General features: G+C 40.6%; 1 protein-coding gene across 1 annotated transcript; it reads right to left on the bottom strand.

The window, feature by feature from the left end:
- Nucleotides 1-1098: 1098 nt before the first annotated feature.
- On the bottom strand, nt 1099-20065 carry NSL1 (NSL1 component of MIS12 kinetochore complex). The gene is made up of 6 exons (XM_024197737.3): nt 19824-20065; nt 14212-14296; nt 8830-8960; nt 7201-7255; nt 3448-3515; nt 1099-2728 (listed from the first exon to the last, which is right to left on the bottom strand). Exons 1-6 carry the CDS (start codon nt 20049-20051, stop codon nt 2453-2455), a joined length of 843 nt encoding a protein of 280 aa, XP_024053505.1. The 5' UTR covers nt 20052-20065; the 3' UTR covers nt 1099-2452.
- Between the last annotated feature and the right edge of the window lie 4 nt (nt 20066-20069).

Genomic DNA, 20069 nt, shown 5'->3' with positions numbered 1-20069 from the left:
TTGCTTAACCTGGCAGCCTCACCTCTTTTCCCCTACCACTCAGGTTGTGTCTTCTTCCACATCACATCCTGTGTTTGGAATGTTCTCCATGCTGCAGAACACCAAGCATCCATACTCACTTCATTCATATTCCTCTTGAAATCCCACCTTTCATGGAGCCTTCAAACATTGTCAATATGATGCCATCTTCAGCTTTGTTTATAAAAGTAGCTCCAAGATGCCTTGCTCAGGTTCTATTAAGGTGTTTACCTGATTTTTGTCTTTTGGAATTCTTGTTTCTTGGGTCAGGGGTCAAGTCTGTTGATTGTACAAATCAAACACACTGTTGGTGCTTAACTACAACTGTTAAGGAAGAAGAGCCAAAGGCTCCCTGAAACCAACTACAGACTTTCTTACGACGTTCTATTAACTTAGGAGATGCTTAGATACTAGTGATGGATGCCAGTAAAAAATCCTAAAATAAATAGTACTCACATATCGGTCTTACAAGTAGAAGAGGAGAAGTTTTATCTGCGGGGTTGAGAGAAAAGGGGCAGAAGGAACTGAGAAGAATACGTGTGGATCAATGTTTGGGTGAAGGAATGAGGTGGTTGGTCTTCTCATCCCCACCAATAAAAAAAAAAAAGCACACAACCGTGCATAATGCAGGTGGATTGTGTTCTTCTTTCCCATCTATATTCTATATGCTAAAATAACCCTACCACTCTTGCGATCCCAGTCTTGGGCCTCTCAAGTAGATACTTCTTTTCATACTGAGTTATGCAGTGGTTTGGAGAGGACACATAAGAACCAGAATGGGACCAGCACCTAGGGTGTTATTGGGACTGTCCTGATGTTAGGATCCCAAGACAAAGCCCCTATTTTACCCCCTGTGCCCTGGTCCCAATTTTTCATACTTGCTATCTGGTCACCCTACTAGTACCTAAGACAAAATCTGAAAGTAGTTTCCAAAGGTAACCGACTAGAGTCACTACATATTCCAGATTAGATAGTTACTCTTGAAATGGTAAATAAACTAAATTGAGATTTCACATAGTATTTTTTAATTACAGTTTTATTTGTATAATAGCACAAATGTCTATTTACAAATATACAAGTCATAAAAACAATATTTATGTACAAATTTTCAACATACAAATTCTCACTCTGTACTAAATTTATATTTATTAATCACAATATTTTAAACTAAAATTTGCCAGACATTTTTCTTAAAGAAGATTTTCAGTCTCTGAAAGGTTAAGTGGGGCCTATTCTTTCCCTCTTACTGAGTCTCTTTGATCTGTGAAATTCTCCAATAAAGAGTAATTAAAGTTATTCAGTATGAGAAAGCACTTGACATGTTATAGAGAAAAGTTTATATTGCAAGTAATCAGAAGCCAGGAAAAAGTTATATTAATAGCTTTGACTTCTAAAACATTTAAAATATAAATTATTAAGGCAAGCTGCTCAATTTAATACTCTGCAATCTTCTAGTTATTCTGTTATAATATGAAGAAACTCAGATGTTGGATAGTTCAGCTTGATATTAATTTAATTTTACTCTACATTGATTTAAAAGTCTAGTCAAAAATATTTTACTTACAGATACATATATACACAACACTGCTTGGAGAGCCTCTAACATGAAGAAGTATCCTCTAGGGATCCCAAAGTGGTTGCACTTAGACACTTGTAGTTAGGATGACATGAAAATGCCGATATATTATAGATTACAAGACCGAAAAGGTCTGGTTTTTGTTCAAAAACTATACTACAGGTAAATATATACACATTTTATTAAAATTCCATGTTTACATAAAAACATGGATTATAAAAAAAATAAGCCAAACCCACCCCAATTTAGAATAAAAATAATTGTACTAAAAAAAGACCAGTTTTGCAATTGCACACAAATTTCATAAATGAAAACTATATCTGCTATACAGAGACTGATGTGTTTTAGAATTACTTTTCATCAACAATTAAAGAAACCAACAGCTATCTAGCTAGCTGTATTTAAGGGAGCAATACGATAGGTTCATCCTCCAATCCTTTTATACACATGCATTATGCATGAATAATCCAATTGGACACAATAGATCTACTCACATGCATAAAGTTGTGCACTTGTGCAAGCAACTGAAGGATCAAGACCAGAGTTTATCCCTACAATAAAAGAATATAGAAAGAATTATAGGCTAATCTATAGAGTTTACTATTTTGAAGGACAGAGAAAAATTTGTGGGGATATGAGTGCACTCTGATGAACATCACTGCTAATGTACACATTTTCACATGACTAGGAAGTAACAGTAAAGAGAAAAAATATAAAAACATTAAAGGCTACACAGCCACTAAGAATTCTCTTTTTAAAAAACCTGTAATTCACTGTCAGAAAAGAACACAGTTAAACTATACTGTGGAAATGGGGAGAGTAGATTTTCAAGCTTGAAAGTAATTGTAAGAAAAACTTTCATGTATTCAACGTAATTCTTCGTCGCAGCGGGTAGTACTTCATCTGTGGCGAATCTGTGGTTCTCTTTCTTTTCAGGATAGTATTAGAATTTTTACTGGCAGCAGTCTCTGCTGGTGTGACTTCCACTTGTGTTATAAAGCTTTGGATTTTATTTTCTTCCTTAGCCTTACAGCCAGCAAAGACTTCTTGGCGAAGCTTGCATAGTTCTAAGATGGGCTGCAAAGTTAACGCTTGGGAAAATCCCTCTGCTCTTTCTATCAATGCTGGTAGGGACTACAAAGAAAAAAAAAAAACAAACAAAGCATCTCCAATCCCAAGTTACATAATTAAACTAACATTATTCATATTAATTATGCGTAGAAAAAACATGTTAACTAGAATTTGACATCCATAAAAACCCCACCTAACACAATCTTTTGGAATTATAGTTCTGAGTTACCAACACTAACTCATAGACCAATAATAGCAAGAGTCTGCATTAGCAGCTCATGTAAAGAAATTTCAGTGCAAGTTTAAAGACTAAGCAGAAGAACATATGAACAGTTTATCAAGAATAAATATAGTGGAAATACTACAGCTCATTTCAAATTTCTTACCAAAGTGATAAAATGCCATTTAGTATATAGAGGCAGTACCATTCTTCTAAAATGATGGTTTAATCTTCCAAACACTGCAGGTACAGAAATCTTTAAATCTTTACAATACTGCGGATATTCCAAATTACAAATATACTTCTACAGGTCTTTCACTGTGAATCTTAAAGGAAACTTAGTCCAAAGCAAGGGTTCTACTGCAATTATGTCTGATAAAGATGTAGAATCAGTAATTTTACAAATACAGGTGGAAAATTTTTGTACAAAAAGGATATATTGGCTAGTTAGAATATTTGCTTCATAAGGCTGTTTTACAGCATTGATGGAAAATGTGTTAAATGTTATGTGACAAAAATCACCATGAAAGATTTCCTCCCAACAGGCACACAGAAATCTTACCTTCATTGCTTCACTAATCTGCTTGGATGTGACCCCTGTTACTTGCCTAAGATTTGCCATGTGAGAAGCTGCAAAGAAACACAAACATCAAAAATTTTATATTCCCCCAGAATTATGAAGTGACAAAAAAAAATTTTTTTTTAAATAAAGAGCAGGAGAATATTACTAACTGTAAAAATACTTCTAAAAATGATTAAATATCTGCTTTGTTGCTTTCTAAGGCATTTTGTGATTCCAGTATTTTATGTAACAGGAAACTAAAAGAATACACTGCTTTGTAAATTTAGTGATTCCCATTAATAATAGTTTGATAGGTTATCCAGTAGCAGGGAAAAAAAATAAGCAGCCCTCAGGTTTCCCGTCACTTAAAGACTGGGGCAATATATCAAGCTAGTACTGCCTCATGTCATATTGTACAACCCATTTTTCTCATTTAGCGTTTATAGAAGAATATTGTTTCCACATTCAAAGGGTTGCCACAAGCCAGTCACAGCTTTATTCACTTAGGAAAAATATACAACAAATGTTTACAAGTAATCTTCCTGCAATCCCATGAGCTGTTATTTATATACATTTGCAGATGTTGTAATTGAACTAATTTTGAACTGAACTAAAGATTTTTTAAGGGCTCTGGTTCTAGGGTCTTTGAATATGAGCATACAAAATGAGAAATATTTTGCTATTTATTGCTCTTCATACTTATTACTTCTATCTGTTCACTTTTTATGCTGCCTTGTGAGAAATAACCAATACGCCCCATGTTCTCAAAGTCTCCTTGACTGAAGCCTCCTAAACATTTTTAAAAAGACCAGAGAAGGCTAAGTAATGGTATGCATCTTAGGATTTCTTGATAAACATGTGCAAGTAAATGTGCTCCATGAAACCACAAAGTCCAGAGGCACTTTCTATTGTTTCTTATTCACCAGTATAGATAGGCTGCTGTTTACCATACATGCAGCACAATACTTGTAAGCAACTTGTATAAAGTTAGACCTACTAACTGAAAATATAGTATGAACTTGCATAAATGTCTTTAAACTCACCTATAGCCTATATTACTCTCTAAAAACCTGGATGTGGATGGTCATTTACCAACTTCCACCCCTAAAATTACGATTCTCTGTGCTAAGTTTTATATGTTGCCATTATTATTCCTAGTCATTTATGTTGCCTAGAGGCCTCATCGAGGTGCAGACAGGAAAAGCAAGATACAAGGTCCCTGCCCCAAAGGTCTGCAACCTAAATTAGATAAACACAGGAAACAACGACAACAAGGAGGTGGTGAAGGAAGGAAGACAGTTACAACAAATAAAACCTCAAGACATGTTTATGAAGCTTAAAAGATTTCATTATATTAGACAATAAGATAGGGCAGAAGACAACAAAGGTGAAGAGGTCAGTAATGGAAAGTTAGACAAAAGTAACAGATTTGAGAGAAGGTTTTGTTGTTGATATACAACTGGAATTGCTGCCTTCAGCATTCAGAGTTACAGTTAACCTTTCCCACTCAGCAAAACTGGAGTGATAAGTGTTACTCCAGAAAAATTAAGAACTCACTATAAACAAAATGGGAAGGTGTTCTATTAGATCAATTTGGAAAGAAGAGAGAAGTTTGGAAGAAATTAAGTTGCACAGTAGATGCAGAATGCAGGAAACACTTTCATTTTACCGTACTATGGCAATAACAGGATGAGAGTCTCTATGTAACATTAGTTCTTGTGATCACTCTGATGAGTAGGAAAATCAAAAATTTGGAATAATTTGCAAGCTAAAATAATAGACCTATTATACTTCTCATCAAACAGTCTACCAAAAGCAATCCTGCACTCGTCTGCTATAGCAGGAAAATGAGCACTCTGTCCTGGGAAGAGTATTACTAGTGGAGACCTAATCTGATTTCCTATCCAGGTGTCAGGCAGCATAATTCAGGAATGGCAAAGGATGTTAAAAAGGCAGGATTATTCAGACCTTGGGAGGAAAAATATTTGCACAGCAATCCCTCTAACTAAAGAAAGAGCAGTGGACTATGAATGGACACTCATCCAAAAGGACAGTACATCTGCGATAGGAAGTTTTGATGACAGGATACAGAGTGATGGAAGGCTGAGCAAAGTAAGGACTCCCCCAAATTGTGAGTGAGAAGACAAAAGCAGTTACTTGAGACCCCTCTGGGTAATCAGAAACAATGGCACATTGAGTGCATTTAACATGTCACTATCGGTTAAAGTTTAGGTTTACATGGAGAGCATTATATTCCTCATTTTTCTAGACTTTCCAAAACATAGGGAAATGAAAAAAGGATATGAAAGGTATTGAGTAATCTAAACATTTTTGGTTTCTGGCCACTGCACTTACTAAACTGGAATGCATTAACTTCCCAGAGACTATGCAAATACTAAAATTCTGCACAAACGACGTGCTTTTTGTTAATAACTTGCTGTTGCTTTGTTTAAAAAGAGCAACAACAAAATAAAGACTGCCGATGTTCCAGAAGTTAATCCATGCTTAAACCTGCAGATGTGGACACTAACCCCACCACTGAAAAAAACCTCAACTATGAAGTGAAGTTCTTTACAGCGCCTGCTGGCACCTTAGCTACAAAAACTGGCATTCCTCAGAGCAGTCTCCTCTCAGTTACAAAAAGGAAACATTGCCTAAAGTAAAGTCAGATCAGCAATTTGAGAATTGAAAGCTTCTATCAAAACTTCCCCTCAGTTCTAGTTAATGTTTCTATTTGTTTAAATATTTTTATATTGTGTGAATGACATTGCGCCGCCAAAGCACACTGAGGACCTTGTAACCACAAGGTATGATTTACTGCATTCAAAATGCTAGAAATAAATCAACACGCTTTTAAAATAGGGTAGTGAAGATAATCCAGCTTGTAAAGACAAGCCTTGAAAGACTGCATCCTACTCATGGCCCTTTATGTTTTATTTGTTCTTAACTGTAAGTTCCTTAGGACAGAGACAGTGTCCTGTTTAGAAAGTACCTAGTAAACTTAGGACACTGATTAGTTAGTTTCTGCTTTAACAGTTACAATTTATATTTCATGTATCCCATTGATGTTGTACTTTAAAAGGTGACATGAGTGTTTATTATAATTTTTAAGAAGAAAATGAACTCTGTGCCACTCAGTACTGAATGATAAAAGCATGTCCAAAAATGTGTACTTTATGCTTCTTTCCCAGGTCAGCCAGTTCTTAGCAATTGCTTGCCTACTGACTGATGTTGAGAAACAAGTGGTATTCTCATAAGACATGAATAGGAACACAGGAATTGCCATAAATGGATGAAGCCAGTGATTCATCGAGTTTGGTATCTTGTCTACAACAGTGGACAGAGGAAGAAACTCTGCCCCAGACAGTTATTGGATAACCTGACCCACAGAAAATATTTGCCAAACCCCCATCATTTGTTAGTGGCTGATTTTTGCCCTGAAGCACAGCCTGTAATAGCATGAAGGTTCAGGACAAGAGAACTAGATGTGTGCAAATAAAGCAATGTAACAGTATGCTCAGCTACCACAAGGCTCTATGTCTGCACAGTTACATCCAGAATAGAAGTGTATTCAAATAACCAAGTTCTCGCTCGTATAACTATGCCAACAGAATGAACAGGTTAAAAATCTTTGTCTGAAAGTCACACTTGAAAGAGAACAATTTTATTGGCGTTTCTTAAAAAATTTGCATTCGGTGATTCCGTTAGGTAATGTTATCTCTATACATTTGCATTGTCATGACAAACACTTACCTTGAGAGGGCTCAGGCTTTATCTCTTTTTGCTTTACGACAGGCTGATAGAGCTTCTGCATACACAAAAATAAATTCAAAATATTTTTCACTCTGAAATATTTCCTTGGTTTAAGTAGTGTCTTAATCTATGTTTTTCACAGTACCTAGCACAATGGGTTACTACTGTAATAAAAATGGTTAGTGGGATTAGTGCTCTACATCCAATACAGAGAACTGCTAGAAAGAGTGATCTAATTAGCTCTGTCTGCCCATTTCTTATTTAAATGTATATAAACACCATATTAAGCTTTATTTTGCCAAACTCTAAACTCAGTTGTTAGTGCAGAGGAAAGCAAGATTTTTAGCTGAAATCTAGATATTTTGGGAGAAGCATTGCCATCTGCTACATGATTTATGAAACAGAACTGCAGAGCAACTCTTAGGGAACCCTTCATGGAGCCTGGACAAACTTGGAACAAAGGGAACATTTATACAGAAAGCTATTAATATGGCCAATCACTGTCAGTTTCCGCTGTTCTATCTTTGCAGGTATTTGTGTATGAATAAGAACATTCTCCCTCAAAACTCAGGTTCTCCTGCTGTTTTGACCATGCCATGAATCTTGTGTTCTGACATCAAGTAGATGTAGCAGAAATGAATGTAATAGTAGATTCAGCATTATGATTTTACTTCAGGTTGAGTGATGAGCAAGGATAGGCTATGAGGGAGGAAAGAAACTTATTTCAATACCAACATCTTCAACAGTTAGAAAATGTTTTTAGTTTTTATAATACAAGGGAAAGGCGAGTAACATTTATATTCAAGTCTGACCCATAAAATATTTTCTCCACTACAAGTCACCTCTCAAAATTGTGAGCAGACCAGGATAAGAGAGTCACTTCTTTCTGTCATTAGAACAGAACAAAATTCTTGTGGCTCACACACTTTGTTAGCAAGTCTGGAAATACAGAAGGCAACAGTCCCAACTGAGGGAAGTATACAACTTGCACTGCTCAAGCATTTTCAATGGATTGACTTGAAGATCCTTAAAGCAGGCAGCCTTCCTTTGGCAGATGTAGGGAGATTGACACACTTGTGCAGAGCAGGTGCAGCTGTTCTTCAGGAGGAGTGTTTTTTGGAGAAAAGTGTAAGGAAGCCCTGGAACTTCATTGTTATGGGCTATTATATGAAGCCACTACCTTGAGACACACATATTGAGTCAGTGGTGGTAGTGGGAGTTGTGCTGCCCATGAGGACTCCTTACAGCCAAAGATGAGGAAAATATAAAAAACTATTGCTCAAAAGTGGTTGAAAGTGTGATGTATAGTGATGCCACATTTTAACAACTTTGTAATTTTTGCTGAACAATTTAGGTAGAACAGAATAATCTAATTAGTATTACTGCAAAATCTGAAAGGACCATCAGTAACAAAAGCAAGAGGAGAGGTCTCTTTGGGGAAATTACTTTAGGACTACCATAAATCATAATTAACATTCACTTTGTAACCTGAAAACATTAACTATTGCAAAAAAAAAAATAAAAAAATCGAACAGTCTTGCTGCATATCTCAGCAAAGATTTAATAGTAGAGTGTGAAAGTCTTATTACTAAGACTTCATCTTTACAAAGTCCAAATCAAGATCCTTACCAACATTTCTTGCTCTGTTTTCATGGTTTTGATTACATGTACTAATATCTTTCTGGGACACTGCTTACGCTTCGTAGCTGTCTCTACTATAAGTTCATCAAACTGATCTTCGAGGATTTTGATGTCAGAACCTAAATTCACAAGAAAAACAAGGTGACATAGTACACACAGTTATTTTAAGAGTGTCTTTAAAAAATACTAAAATTATTACAGGAAACTAAAGAAAAATAAAGCAAAACGTTGGTCAGTCCTTCCCCCTAACAGCAGGCATTAACATTTCTCATGGCAATTAGTCTCCTTATCCCCTGTTTCAGGGTAGCTGGCTCAACAGGTGTTATTTGTACCGGAACAGAGCTTAGAGAACCCAATCAGGGATCAGGCCCCACTGCGCTAGGCACTGTACAAATGTAAAATGAAAAGATGATCTCTACCCCAAACTGCTTACAATCTAAGTAAATTTAGTTAGTTACAGAGAGAGGGTGGGGTCAGGTTTGTGTTTCCTGTTTTTTGGAGAAGTTAGCATCCATCAGCCTAAATCATGTAAAGTGAGCCTACATGAGGGATGCCCCATCCCCTCATAACGTATAAAATACAGTGACACCATACTGAAAGTGTAAAGCTGCTAAAGGTACATGTGCTAAGTGCTCAGATTCCACACTGAATATTGCTATTCTTCCCTAAATAGAGATTGATTCACAGACAGACATGACGTGGGACTGTCCAAAAGTAACTGCTTTCTAGAACGCTAAGACTGAAAGTCAGCTTAATATTATAACTGCATCTCACACATGATACTAATTTCCTGGATGCCTTGAATCCTTCTGAGAAGCTTCAGATTTATGAGAGCATTGGTTGTTGTTAAGAGATGGGCTACACATATTTTAGTTTTATACTAGTATAACTATTTCGGTCAAGGCTGGGATTTTATTCCAAAGTAGTTATAGCAAGGCAACCCCTAGTTATTCCCTTTTGCGAGTAAGCTAGCCTAATATAAGCTCCTTTATACCACTATAATTGCATCCACCTAGGGGGATTGTTCTGCTATAACTATACTAGTATAGTTAACGCAGTACAACTTCTGTGAGTAGACAAGTCCTAAGATGCTAGTTCTCATCAGCTCCCTTCAGCAAAGATAGTATATGTTGGAGCAACTAGCTATTAGAAGTGACTACTGATCCAAAACCCATTAAACCCAATGGAAAAACTTCCATGGACTTCAGTGGGCATTGAATCAGGCCCTCAAGCTTGACAAGTATTTTGTCAGATCTACTAAACCCCATTACTTTGATATTTGTGGCAGCCTTTTCAGACATGTATTCAGCCTGAAGACACATACTAGACTTCAGACAAACTTTGCACTCCTTGAGAATTATTACAAGGTGTGCCGTAACTATACTGTGACTTAGAACAAAGGCTGGCTATTTTGAGACAATGCTCTTCTTCCAGCAGTAATGGCTGCTATTCTTCACTACATTTAAAAAAAAAATAATTACATTTTCTGAGGGACTGAAGGGTGGTAATCCTGACACTGAGCTATGCAATGAAAAATATAAAAAATATATTTTACCTCTGTACTCATACAGACACCACACACTTATGAGTTGATCTTTCTGTAATACATAATTTTTTTCCCTAAGAGCAAATTCTTAAAAATATCAGACAAAATATGCAAGGCATTTTTCCTTTGGCTGTAAAGTAAGGAGAGAAGTATTATGTGAGTAGTGTTTGCAGTATGTGTCTCCTATAATAAGTTCTTAGCTTCTCAAATATTGCAATTAAACTTGACAATTTTTAAAACTAAATACTATTAGATTTGTCTGAGGTTTCAAACAAACTTTAACCAGCTGTCTATGTTATTTAAAGTCATATCATCTATCATTACACACTATAAAAACTAGTTACCCTAACCCCATTTCCTTCTGTTTTGTAACAGTTACATTCCTGTATTCTAGAATGCATGTGATCCAAAGGCTAAGAACATTAGATGTTAGTGTATTAGGGAAAAATGGATATTCAGCACCCTCTACTGGTCAATCTGTGCAGCATCAGTGGATGTGGAAGAAATGCCAATAGGCAAAACAATAGAGTTGGGTGGGAAACTGTTTTCCCATTCCATGAAAATTTATGAGATTTCAAAATATTTCCTGTTCTGCACTGGGACAAAACCAAGTCCTTCCAAACATTTTCACAAAATAACCGACACCTCCCCGTCAGGCGAGTGCCCTGACCACCAGGCTGACGACTATTTGGGGTACCAGAGGGAATTCCTCTTTCAATCTTTCTGGTTGGAACTGTTCTACTTTGGCTATATAATCCGTTTGTCTCTGGTACAATATGTACTTATTTATAGGAAGTGGAATAGCTCTAAATCCGACCCTGAAGTTTTGATTTGTTGAGAGCAAACAACCAATGTTGTGCTCTAACCTTGTTTTCTCATCAAAATAAGTGGGTTATTTACACATACACACAATTCACAAGATTTATAAGAATTTTTGTAACAGATTTTGCACAACTGTAATGAAAATCAATAGTTTACATTTTAAAATAAATATTTTTCCTAGAAGTGTATTAACTGCAAACTTAAATGCTGAGCTGAGTACTTCTGGCATGTTTCCACTGATATTCCAATAAGAAACTAAAACTGACATTAGTTCAAACTGATCCAAAGTGGGTAAGAATTTTCAGATTTTTTTTTTAATTCAAACTTTTTTTGTTTGATTTTTTTTTAAAACAGGGAAAAAGTTTTCCATAAAGAAAAATGTATTCCAATAAAAAGTGATCCACATTAAAATAGAAACAAAAATATCCTTCCATAAAGAAAGTTTCCAAGATGATGCAAACTTGAAAAATACTAGTTTTACAATGGTTTAAAGTCAGGACTCTCTAAAACAGAATCCATTTTCTCAGATCCAAACTTTCTGCCAAGAGGTAGTGATTCTGGAACATAGCTTGGAGTGTTTCCTCAGCCTAGGTCATCAGTTGCAGAGTTTATAGAGCTTGCGGACCAAGCAGCAGCTCAGGGAACTCTTCTTCCACATTCAAGTCCATACCCGTGTTTTCAATTTCACTCAACCAAGGGTAGCAGTTGCATGTGAGGAAGAATACCTGACACTCACTAACAGGTATATGCAACCAAACCACACTAACTGTTTTCTGTGAACACTAGAGGATACTAAGAATCCCCATTATTACAAATTAAAAGATATTAAAAGCAGTAACTGCATGTGACAGGGTGGACTAGGCCCAGAGGCCCCCTGCTTGAGGTCTTGTGATCCTGCCACATCCCACCCCAGAAAAGGGCAGTAGAGAGGTCCTCCAAGCTGCCTAGAATGGCTGTGTGGGAAGCAGTCACTCAGGGTCCAACAGGTCAGTATAAGAAGAACTGCAGGGCCACAGCAAGTTCAGTTCCTTGCTGGAGCTGTAGGAGTGTGGATAGTGTGTGGCTGGCTGATAGAGCTATAGGACCTCGGATGAGGTAGTGCTGCCAGAAGCCAGGGAGAGCTAGAAGGAGCCCTGAGCTGATTGTGGGGACTCCATCAGGACAAGGTCCTGACATAAGGGTGAAGACGGCACAGGGCCGTGGGGAAGTGGCCCAGGCAATCAGAGCAGCAGCGTGACTTAGGGCAGGACTACACTACAGCCGGGATCGAGGCTCTGAGATTGATCCACTGGGGGTTAATTTTAGTGAAGACCCACCAAATCGACAGCAGATCGCTCTCCAGTCGACTCCTGTACTCTACCCCCGACGAGAAGAGCAAGGCAAGTAGACAAGAGAATTTCTCCCGCCAACCCCCCGCGGTAACTTGACCTACGGTACATATTCATGTAGCTGGAATTGCAGTAGTGCGGTAGTGTAGACATAGCCTTAGATAAAGGGACACAGCAGATAACTATCTACAGGATTCCTGGGCTGGTACCTGGAGTAGTGGACAGCCCCCCCCCCCTCCTCCCACACACACACAGCCACTGGGGGAAGCAGCTTGGACAGTGAGGCACCCCAGAGAGGGGAACTAAACTATAGTGACCCAGCTGGAGAGCTGTAGCCAGGAAACCCCAAGAGGGTGAAGACACTGCCTCCAGGGAAGGAGCCCTGAGGCACTGCTCTATTCCGGAGCAGGGACAAACAGAGACATGAGAGGGCACTGAGAGAGGCCCCTGTTGGACATGTACCCCAAAAGGGGTTTGTGTTGCTTTTATCTCACAGACAGAATACGTATGACTTGGGTGGATGGCTGAAGCAGAGAAGACCCACCACAAACTGAAAGAGTGCAGGCACTTGCACTCAGCCAGGGGGTGCTCGCAAGAGGTGAGTGCAACACTATTACACTGCAAAATAAACATTTTTCCCATTCATCTATTCATTACACCCACTCTTGTGTCTCTGGATATAATCAAGAATGCCAATCCCTGTGATGTAAACATACTTTTCTCACAAGAACTGGCTTGAGATACCACCAAACAACTATCAAGATAGTATAGGAAATTACAGTAATACTACCTAACATCAATTTTGCCCCTCTAGGATGCACAGGGAATTTAGCTTGTCGTTAATCTTTGGCTGGTAGTTTTGCAGGGGTGGGACTTTCATTACTTTGCATCCATTGAAAACTCTATTATATGTTAACTGTTACTGTATTTTTCTTCTTACTATCATTGTGAGAGAGTTACATCATAGGCTGGGGTGTCATGATTTAAAAAAATTGCAAAGTAAAAAAAAAGGTTGTGAGTTTACTAGGAAGAACATTAGTTTCATTTTTTTGTTAAATCTGATTTATTTCTTATTAAAGCTTTAAAAATAATATCCCTTCCATTTGTCCTATTCAATTCAGATAGTAAAAATAAGAGAAGAAACAAGACTAAGTGAATGGGACTGTAACAAGTGATCATGTAAAATGATTATTTTTTCAAACTAAATCTTATTTTGTAAATATTGCACTAGTCCTTTTGTTATGAACCCTTCTGCAGGATAATTACCCTGGGCATTGGTTATATAAACTTCTTTACTTTGAAATGTCATTTACCTATTATTTATAAATCACCCATCATCTTGATAACTGAGTATCGAACAAATCTGAAGTCGTAAGTGTCAGAACAAATTGAGTTATCTCAAACACCCTGTTTGTTTCCAGGTCACAGGGGTACAGGAATTTATATGTTCAAGGATTATTTTTCCTCCTTTAATTTATATATGGAGGTTGTTTTAGGGGAAAGGTTTTATTGAAAAAGTGTAACTCATTAATCTGAACACACACAGGCTTGGGTTCAGTCTGATCTCTTCCCTCGGCATCACATATATTAGCAACAACAGGAGGAACAATTGCTGGATTAATATGTTAAGTGCTTAGACTAAAGTGAAGACATTATTAAAAACCAAACACACACCATTCTGAAGCTCAGCTTCATCTGAAGTTTCCTGCCATGGGTGTCCATTAATGGTAATATTCTCTTGAACTGATGTTTCAAAGTTCTGTAAGAAATTCAGAACAATCAAAATATTTTAAATAATATGCTTTCTAGCCTACCAATGTAATATAACACAGCTGACAACTGAATTTAAAGAACTTGTTCAGCATTTTCATTCAGGCAAGGACTCCATCCATGTTCCCTTGAGTTATTTTGTGTGCGTGAGACCCCCACGTGGTACCTTAACACAAGTTTAAAACACATGAATGTGGTCTCTTGGTTTAGGATGGTCATTTGTTCCAAACATCCAGGAAGAGGGGACTGGCAAGAAAAAACTGAAAGAAAGTAGAAGGAAAGGATAATGGGAAGGGAAGTATGAGAGCATGCTGTAGCCCATCCCCCTGTCTGTCAGGGGCAGAAGCTGCTGCAGAGTAAGGAGAAGTGCTGGCCTCCTCTCCTGGGCTTAGGAGGGAAGCCATGCAGCTACCTTTGTCTATAGCAGGGGTTCTCAAACTGGGAGTCGGGATCTCTCAGGGGGTAGTGAGATTATTACATAGGGTGTCGCAAGCTGTCAACCTCCACCCCAAACTCCGCTTTGCCTCCAGCATTTATAATGGTGTTAAATATATTAAAAAGTGTTTTTAATTTATAGGGGGGGGGGGGTCATACTCAGTGGCTTGCTATGTGAAAGGGGTCACCAGTACAAAAGTTTCAGAACCACTGGTCTATAGGTTATCCTACACTTTCGATTATAAGATCATCTTTTCAGTTGCACATAAGTTTGCCAAACAACCTGTCTGAAATGAAAGTTTTCATTCCAGGTGTCTGACTCAGGCTGAATTTTTTGATATGTTTCAGCTAAAATGGTTCAGTCATTTCCAAGAACGAGGTTAGGGAAAAATATCTGCTTTGTCCATCTTAAAAAAAAAAAAAAAAAAAGTATCAACTGTTTTGTTGAGCTTTGGCACAGAATATTTGGTAGGTAGGTAACCATGGTGTCAGGGACATATCTTTTGCTATTCCAGTGAAAATCCAATCAAATCCAGCCAAATTACAGCTTAAATTGGCCCACTTGCGCATATGCGTTATGATACAGCCATTAGTTACAGGATCCCCTACTTTACACAGAGCCTCTCTCTCGTTCCCTGCACAGAATGGATGGTGCACACTAAATGGGTAACTTTTAATCTTCATCATTTAAAGTGTGCCCCTCAACCTTATTTACTGCACACTATCCAAACACTGCATTGAATACAGAATAAATTAATGTTCTCCTGGGCTTTTCTATGGTGCTCTCACCATAGTAATTTAGCTCTTCACACTCATCTTCACACAGCATTATCATCCCCTTTTTACATATATAGGTCTAAGGTACAGAAATTAAAGCCCAAGGGATCAACTAATTTTGGGTGCCCAAACTAAGAAACCTAGGACCTAATTTTTATAGCACTTTATATGGTCGGAACAGAACTCCCACTGATCTCAGTTGTAGTTCTGAGTGCTTGATACTTCTTCAAATCCAACTCTTGATGTCGGAAGTTGGGTATCCAGAAAATGAGCAACAAATTAGTGCCCACCTGTGAAAAGTTTGGTTTAAGTGTCTTGCCCGGCATGATGTAGGAACTATGTGACAGACATAGGGGGTTCACAGGACCCTCCTTTCTCTTCCTGCAGCCCTCTGCCACATTCACTACACACCTTACATTTCTGCAACAAATGGGGGATGAGGTGTCATTCATTATGCAACCCTGATTCATTCCCAGAGCATAGTCTATCCCATGCACTGAATGAGATGGGGTCCTGTAGAAAAATTAGTATATGTTCTTATGATAGACTGTATCATAATGTATACACACAAGAGTAGAGCCCTACAACAGGACCCAACAAGTGTCAGGTCTGGGTCTAGCTGGGTAAGGAAAAAACAGACCCTCTTGGACTCAGGCCAGGTTGGCTCTCCTCCTCCTGCCAGTGGGGCTGGTACATCGGCAGCTGCATGCCTTGCTCTTGCTGCCACATCACTGCACAGCGTGTGCTGCAGAATGAGTATGCCGAGGAGTTGAAACCCCTCATGTTCTGCCGCACAGCAAGGAGTGGTGGACAGCAGGAGCAGGGCACACCGCTGTGCTGACCCACAGGCAGAAGTGGGCAGTGGTGGCAGCGCTGACTTGGGTTTGGAGGGGAAGGGTTGGTTGGGGTCAGGTCAGAAAACTATTTGACTTTCTTGGGTTCAGGTTGGCTGTGCTTGGGTCCAATTTTTAGGCCTGAGCAGAAGTCTACACAAAGAGGGCTGAATCAGAGAGAGGAAAGATGGTCAACAGGTACTAGCCTCAGACCAAACAAGCATGATGGGTTGCATAGACAACCTTAATTCTAGCATTACCTAATTTCTGAGCGCTTGACTTTGCTATCTTAATGTTCTTTTAATGTAGTGTTATTAATAAGCCATAGAAGATAGGTATGAAGAAGCTCATTCAGAACCCATACAAATTCAACAATGAAGCCAGGTTTTCTTTTCCATATGAGACAATTACAAATTCTCATGTCTAAAGAAGATTGCTTCTGTTGTGGAGGTTGGGTACTGGCCACTTCTTTATGGTCTATGACAGCGGTTCTCAACTGGGGTCCGTGGCCCCCTGGGGGTCCATGAGCCCTTTCAGAAGGGAAGCGGGGCCCCACCACTGAAGCAGGGGGCACCCCCTGCAGGGTTGAAGCCGGGAGCGGCACAGGGCTGAAACCCCGAGCTCTCCTCTCCCCCCACTTGAAGTCGGAGCAGCAGGGAGCTGAAACCTCAAGCTCCGCCTCCTCCCCCGCTGAGGCCGGGAGTAGTGGGGCTGAAGTCCTGATGCAGGCAGAAGCACTGAGCCCATGGGCAGAGTTGAGGGGGCACAAGTGTGTTGCCCTCCCCCCCAAAACTGTAGTGCCTTACCCAGAGTGGGGCAGGTTCTCCCCCCCCACCTCCTCCTCTCTGTCAGCTCCCCTCAGGCCCCACCCACCTTCTGGCCAGATCCTAGGCGGGAAGCCCGAACCAGGCAGTGCGGGGCAGCTGCTCCTCTGGCTGGTGGTGCCATGAAGTGGGCAGCTGTGGCATTCCCCTGTCTGCTGCTGGTGCCCAGGGTTGCGGCTCCTTCTCAGCTCCCAGCCCACTTTGACTGCTCACGCAGCTGGTCAGCTGCCCAGCAGCTCCGGGGCAGGCAGAGCCCTCGGGGAGCAGCAACCGGCACACAGCCCCAGACAGGTGGGTGGCCTGCTGAGGTGAGTCAGGGTGTGGAGGTGGCACTCCCTTCATGGACCTCACTGTGCGGAGCTGGCCCAAGTCCTGCCGGTCCCTGCCTCCCCAAAATAGAAGTCAAACAACGCCTATGCCCAAGGGTCCCACCTCTGGCCCAGAGCTCTGAGTCCCCCCTTGCCCCCTGGAGTGTTTATAGCATGTTGGGGGGGGGGGAATCTCAGAAAGAAAAAGGTTGAGAACGCCTGGTCTATGACATTTTTCAGAACATGAAAACCACAAAAATAAAAAAAGCTGGATGGTTTTTCTGCTTCTTTAACCTATTTAAGGGGATACCAGCAATGTAGACTAGAGAAAAAAAAAAAAAAAAAAAAAGAGTTAAATTAGTTTCAGGTACTAGCTGTTCCCCTGTATTCTTCTGACAAGTTTTTAGGGACTTACAATCACATTCTCCTTTTTTTCTTTGTTCTTTTCCTGTCCCTGCATGAAAGACCCATAGAAGCAATAGGGGAAACAAGACCAATCCCCAATCCTGAAATGTGAGCCACATAGGCAGATTCCTGAGCATGTTTGGAGCCCCAAAGAAGTCAATGGTCTCTGTTTCAGAGTAGCAGCCGTGTTAGTCAGTATCCGCAAAAAGAACAGGAGTACTTGTGGCACCTTAGAGACTAACAAATTTATTTGAGCATAAGCTTTTGTGGCCTGTAGCCCACAAAAGCTTATGCTCAAATAAATTTGTTAGTCTCTAAGGTGCCATAAGTACTCCTGTTCTTTTTAATGGTCTCTGTGTGCACACAACTTGTTGGACGGCAGGATCAGGGCCTAATTGACTGCACAGGAATAACAGTGACACTGACTATACACAAAGCACATTAAAATGTACAAGACAAAGGCTGAAACACAGAGACATTTCCCCCTCTAGTCTTTAAAAGCAGCTGAGATCAAGGGATGCAAAGCACTGAAGCAGTGCCTAGTATTATCATCATTCTTAGATTAGAATCAAAATGGAGTTGACAAATTTAAGATTTGGTCTGAAATCAACAAGATGAAGTAGTCAAGACAGGTGTGAAGTACTACACTTAGAAAGAAAAAAATCAAATGCACAACTACAAAATTGCAATAGGTGGTGGTTCTGCTGTAAAGGACCTGGGAGTTATGGTAGATCACCAATTGAGCGAGAGTCAACAATGTCATACAGTTGCAAAAAATGCTAATATTCTGGGGTGCATTATAATAGGAGTGTTGTATGGAAGGGTAGGTCTACACTATCGCTTAAGTCAATTTAACATGTGTCGCTCAGGGGTGTGAAAAAGACACCCCACGTAATACAAGTTACAACAACCTAAGCGCTGTTCATACCAGTGCTATGTTGGCAGGAGGCGCTCTCCCACCGACATAGTTTTCACCTCTCGCAGAGGTGGAGTAATTATGCTGATGGGAGAGCGCTCTCCTGTCAGCATAGAGCGTCTTCACGAGACATGCTACAGTGCTGTAGCTGCACCCATGTAGCGCTTCTAGTGTATACCTTCCCTGAGAGAAGGAAGTTCATTGTGGAGCTCTACTTGGCACTGGTGAGGCCTCAGCTGGAGTAGTGTGTCCAGTTCTGGACTCCACACTTCAGGAAAGATGTAGACAAACCAGAGAGAATCCAGAGGAAAGCAATAAAAATGATAAAAGATATAGAAAACCTGACCTGTGAGGAAATGTTGCAGAAAACCTTATGTTTAAGTCCTAAGAAAAGAAGCCTGAGAAAGAACCTGCAAAGTTTCCAAATACGTCAAGGGCTGTTCTACAGAGGACTGAGAACACGCAAGGCAGAGCAAAAAGTAATGGGCGTAATCTGCAGCAAGGAAGATTTAGAATAAATGGTAGGAAAAACTTTCTAATGATAAGGGTAGTTAAACTCTGCAACAGGCTTCCAAGGGAGGTTGTGGAATCCACATCGTTGTCTAACATTTTCCTATAAACCTCCCAACACCTGTCAGGGAAGGTCTAGGGTATACTTGGCGCTGCCTCAGCACAGGGAGCCGGACTAGGTGATCGCTGGAGGTCCCTTCCAGAGCTCTATTTCTAGGTCTCTGTGGCTGCTCTCACCAACTCCAGCCCCCCAGGCCGGAGGCGGCTCGCACAGAGGTGGACGTTTAATTGCGGGACTGTGGCCCTTGGGGCCTCCGGGCTGGCTGAGGCCTCGGCCTCACCAGGGGCATCTGCCAGCCTCTTGGCTTTGCCCGAGGAGATGGGGCGGGGCTCTAGTCTCTACGCCGGGGGTCGAGGCAGCCCCAGCCCCACTTTAAGACGGGCCCAGCCTCCCCCACCCGAGCGGGCGCAGCATGCGGCTCCCGTTCACCCCCGCGGCGGCTCTTACCCACAGCGCGTCCCGCAGCGCCCGCTCCCGGCTCTCGGCCCCGAGCTCGCCGGGCTGCCCGTCCGCCAGCGCCCGCACGTACGGGGCGCACAGCCCCAGCACCTCGCCCACCCAGCGCTTCGAGCAGCAGCGGACGCGCGTTTCCCGGAGGGCCGGGGAGGGCGGCCGCGGCTCCGGCCCCTTCGCCGCCGCCTCCATCGCTCTTGGCCGGGCCGGGCTTGCCGCCATTTCCCGCTTTCCAAACCG

This window comes from Terrapene carolina, unplaced genomic scaffold (genome assembly GCF_002925995.2).
Source record: "Terrapene carolina triunguis isolate 2854851 unplaced genomic scaffold, T_m_triunguis-2.0 Scaffold120, whole genome shotgun sequence".
In the NCBI taxonomy this organism is placed as follows: Eukaryota; Metazoa; Chordata; order Testudines; family Emydidae; genus Terrapene; species Terrapene triunguis.
The sequence above is the reverse complement of the archived record's forward strand: the minus strand, read 5'-3'. Positions and strand labels throughout refer to the sequence as shown.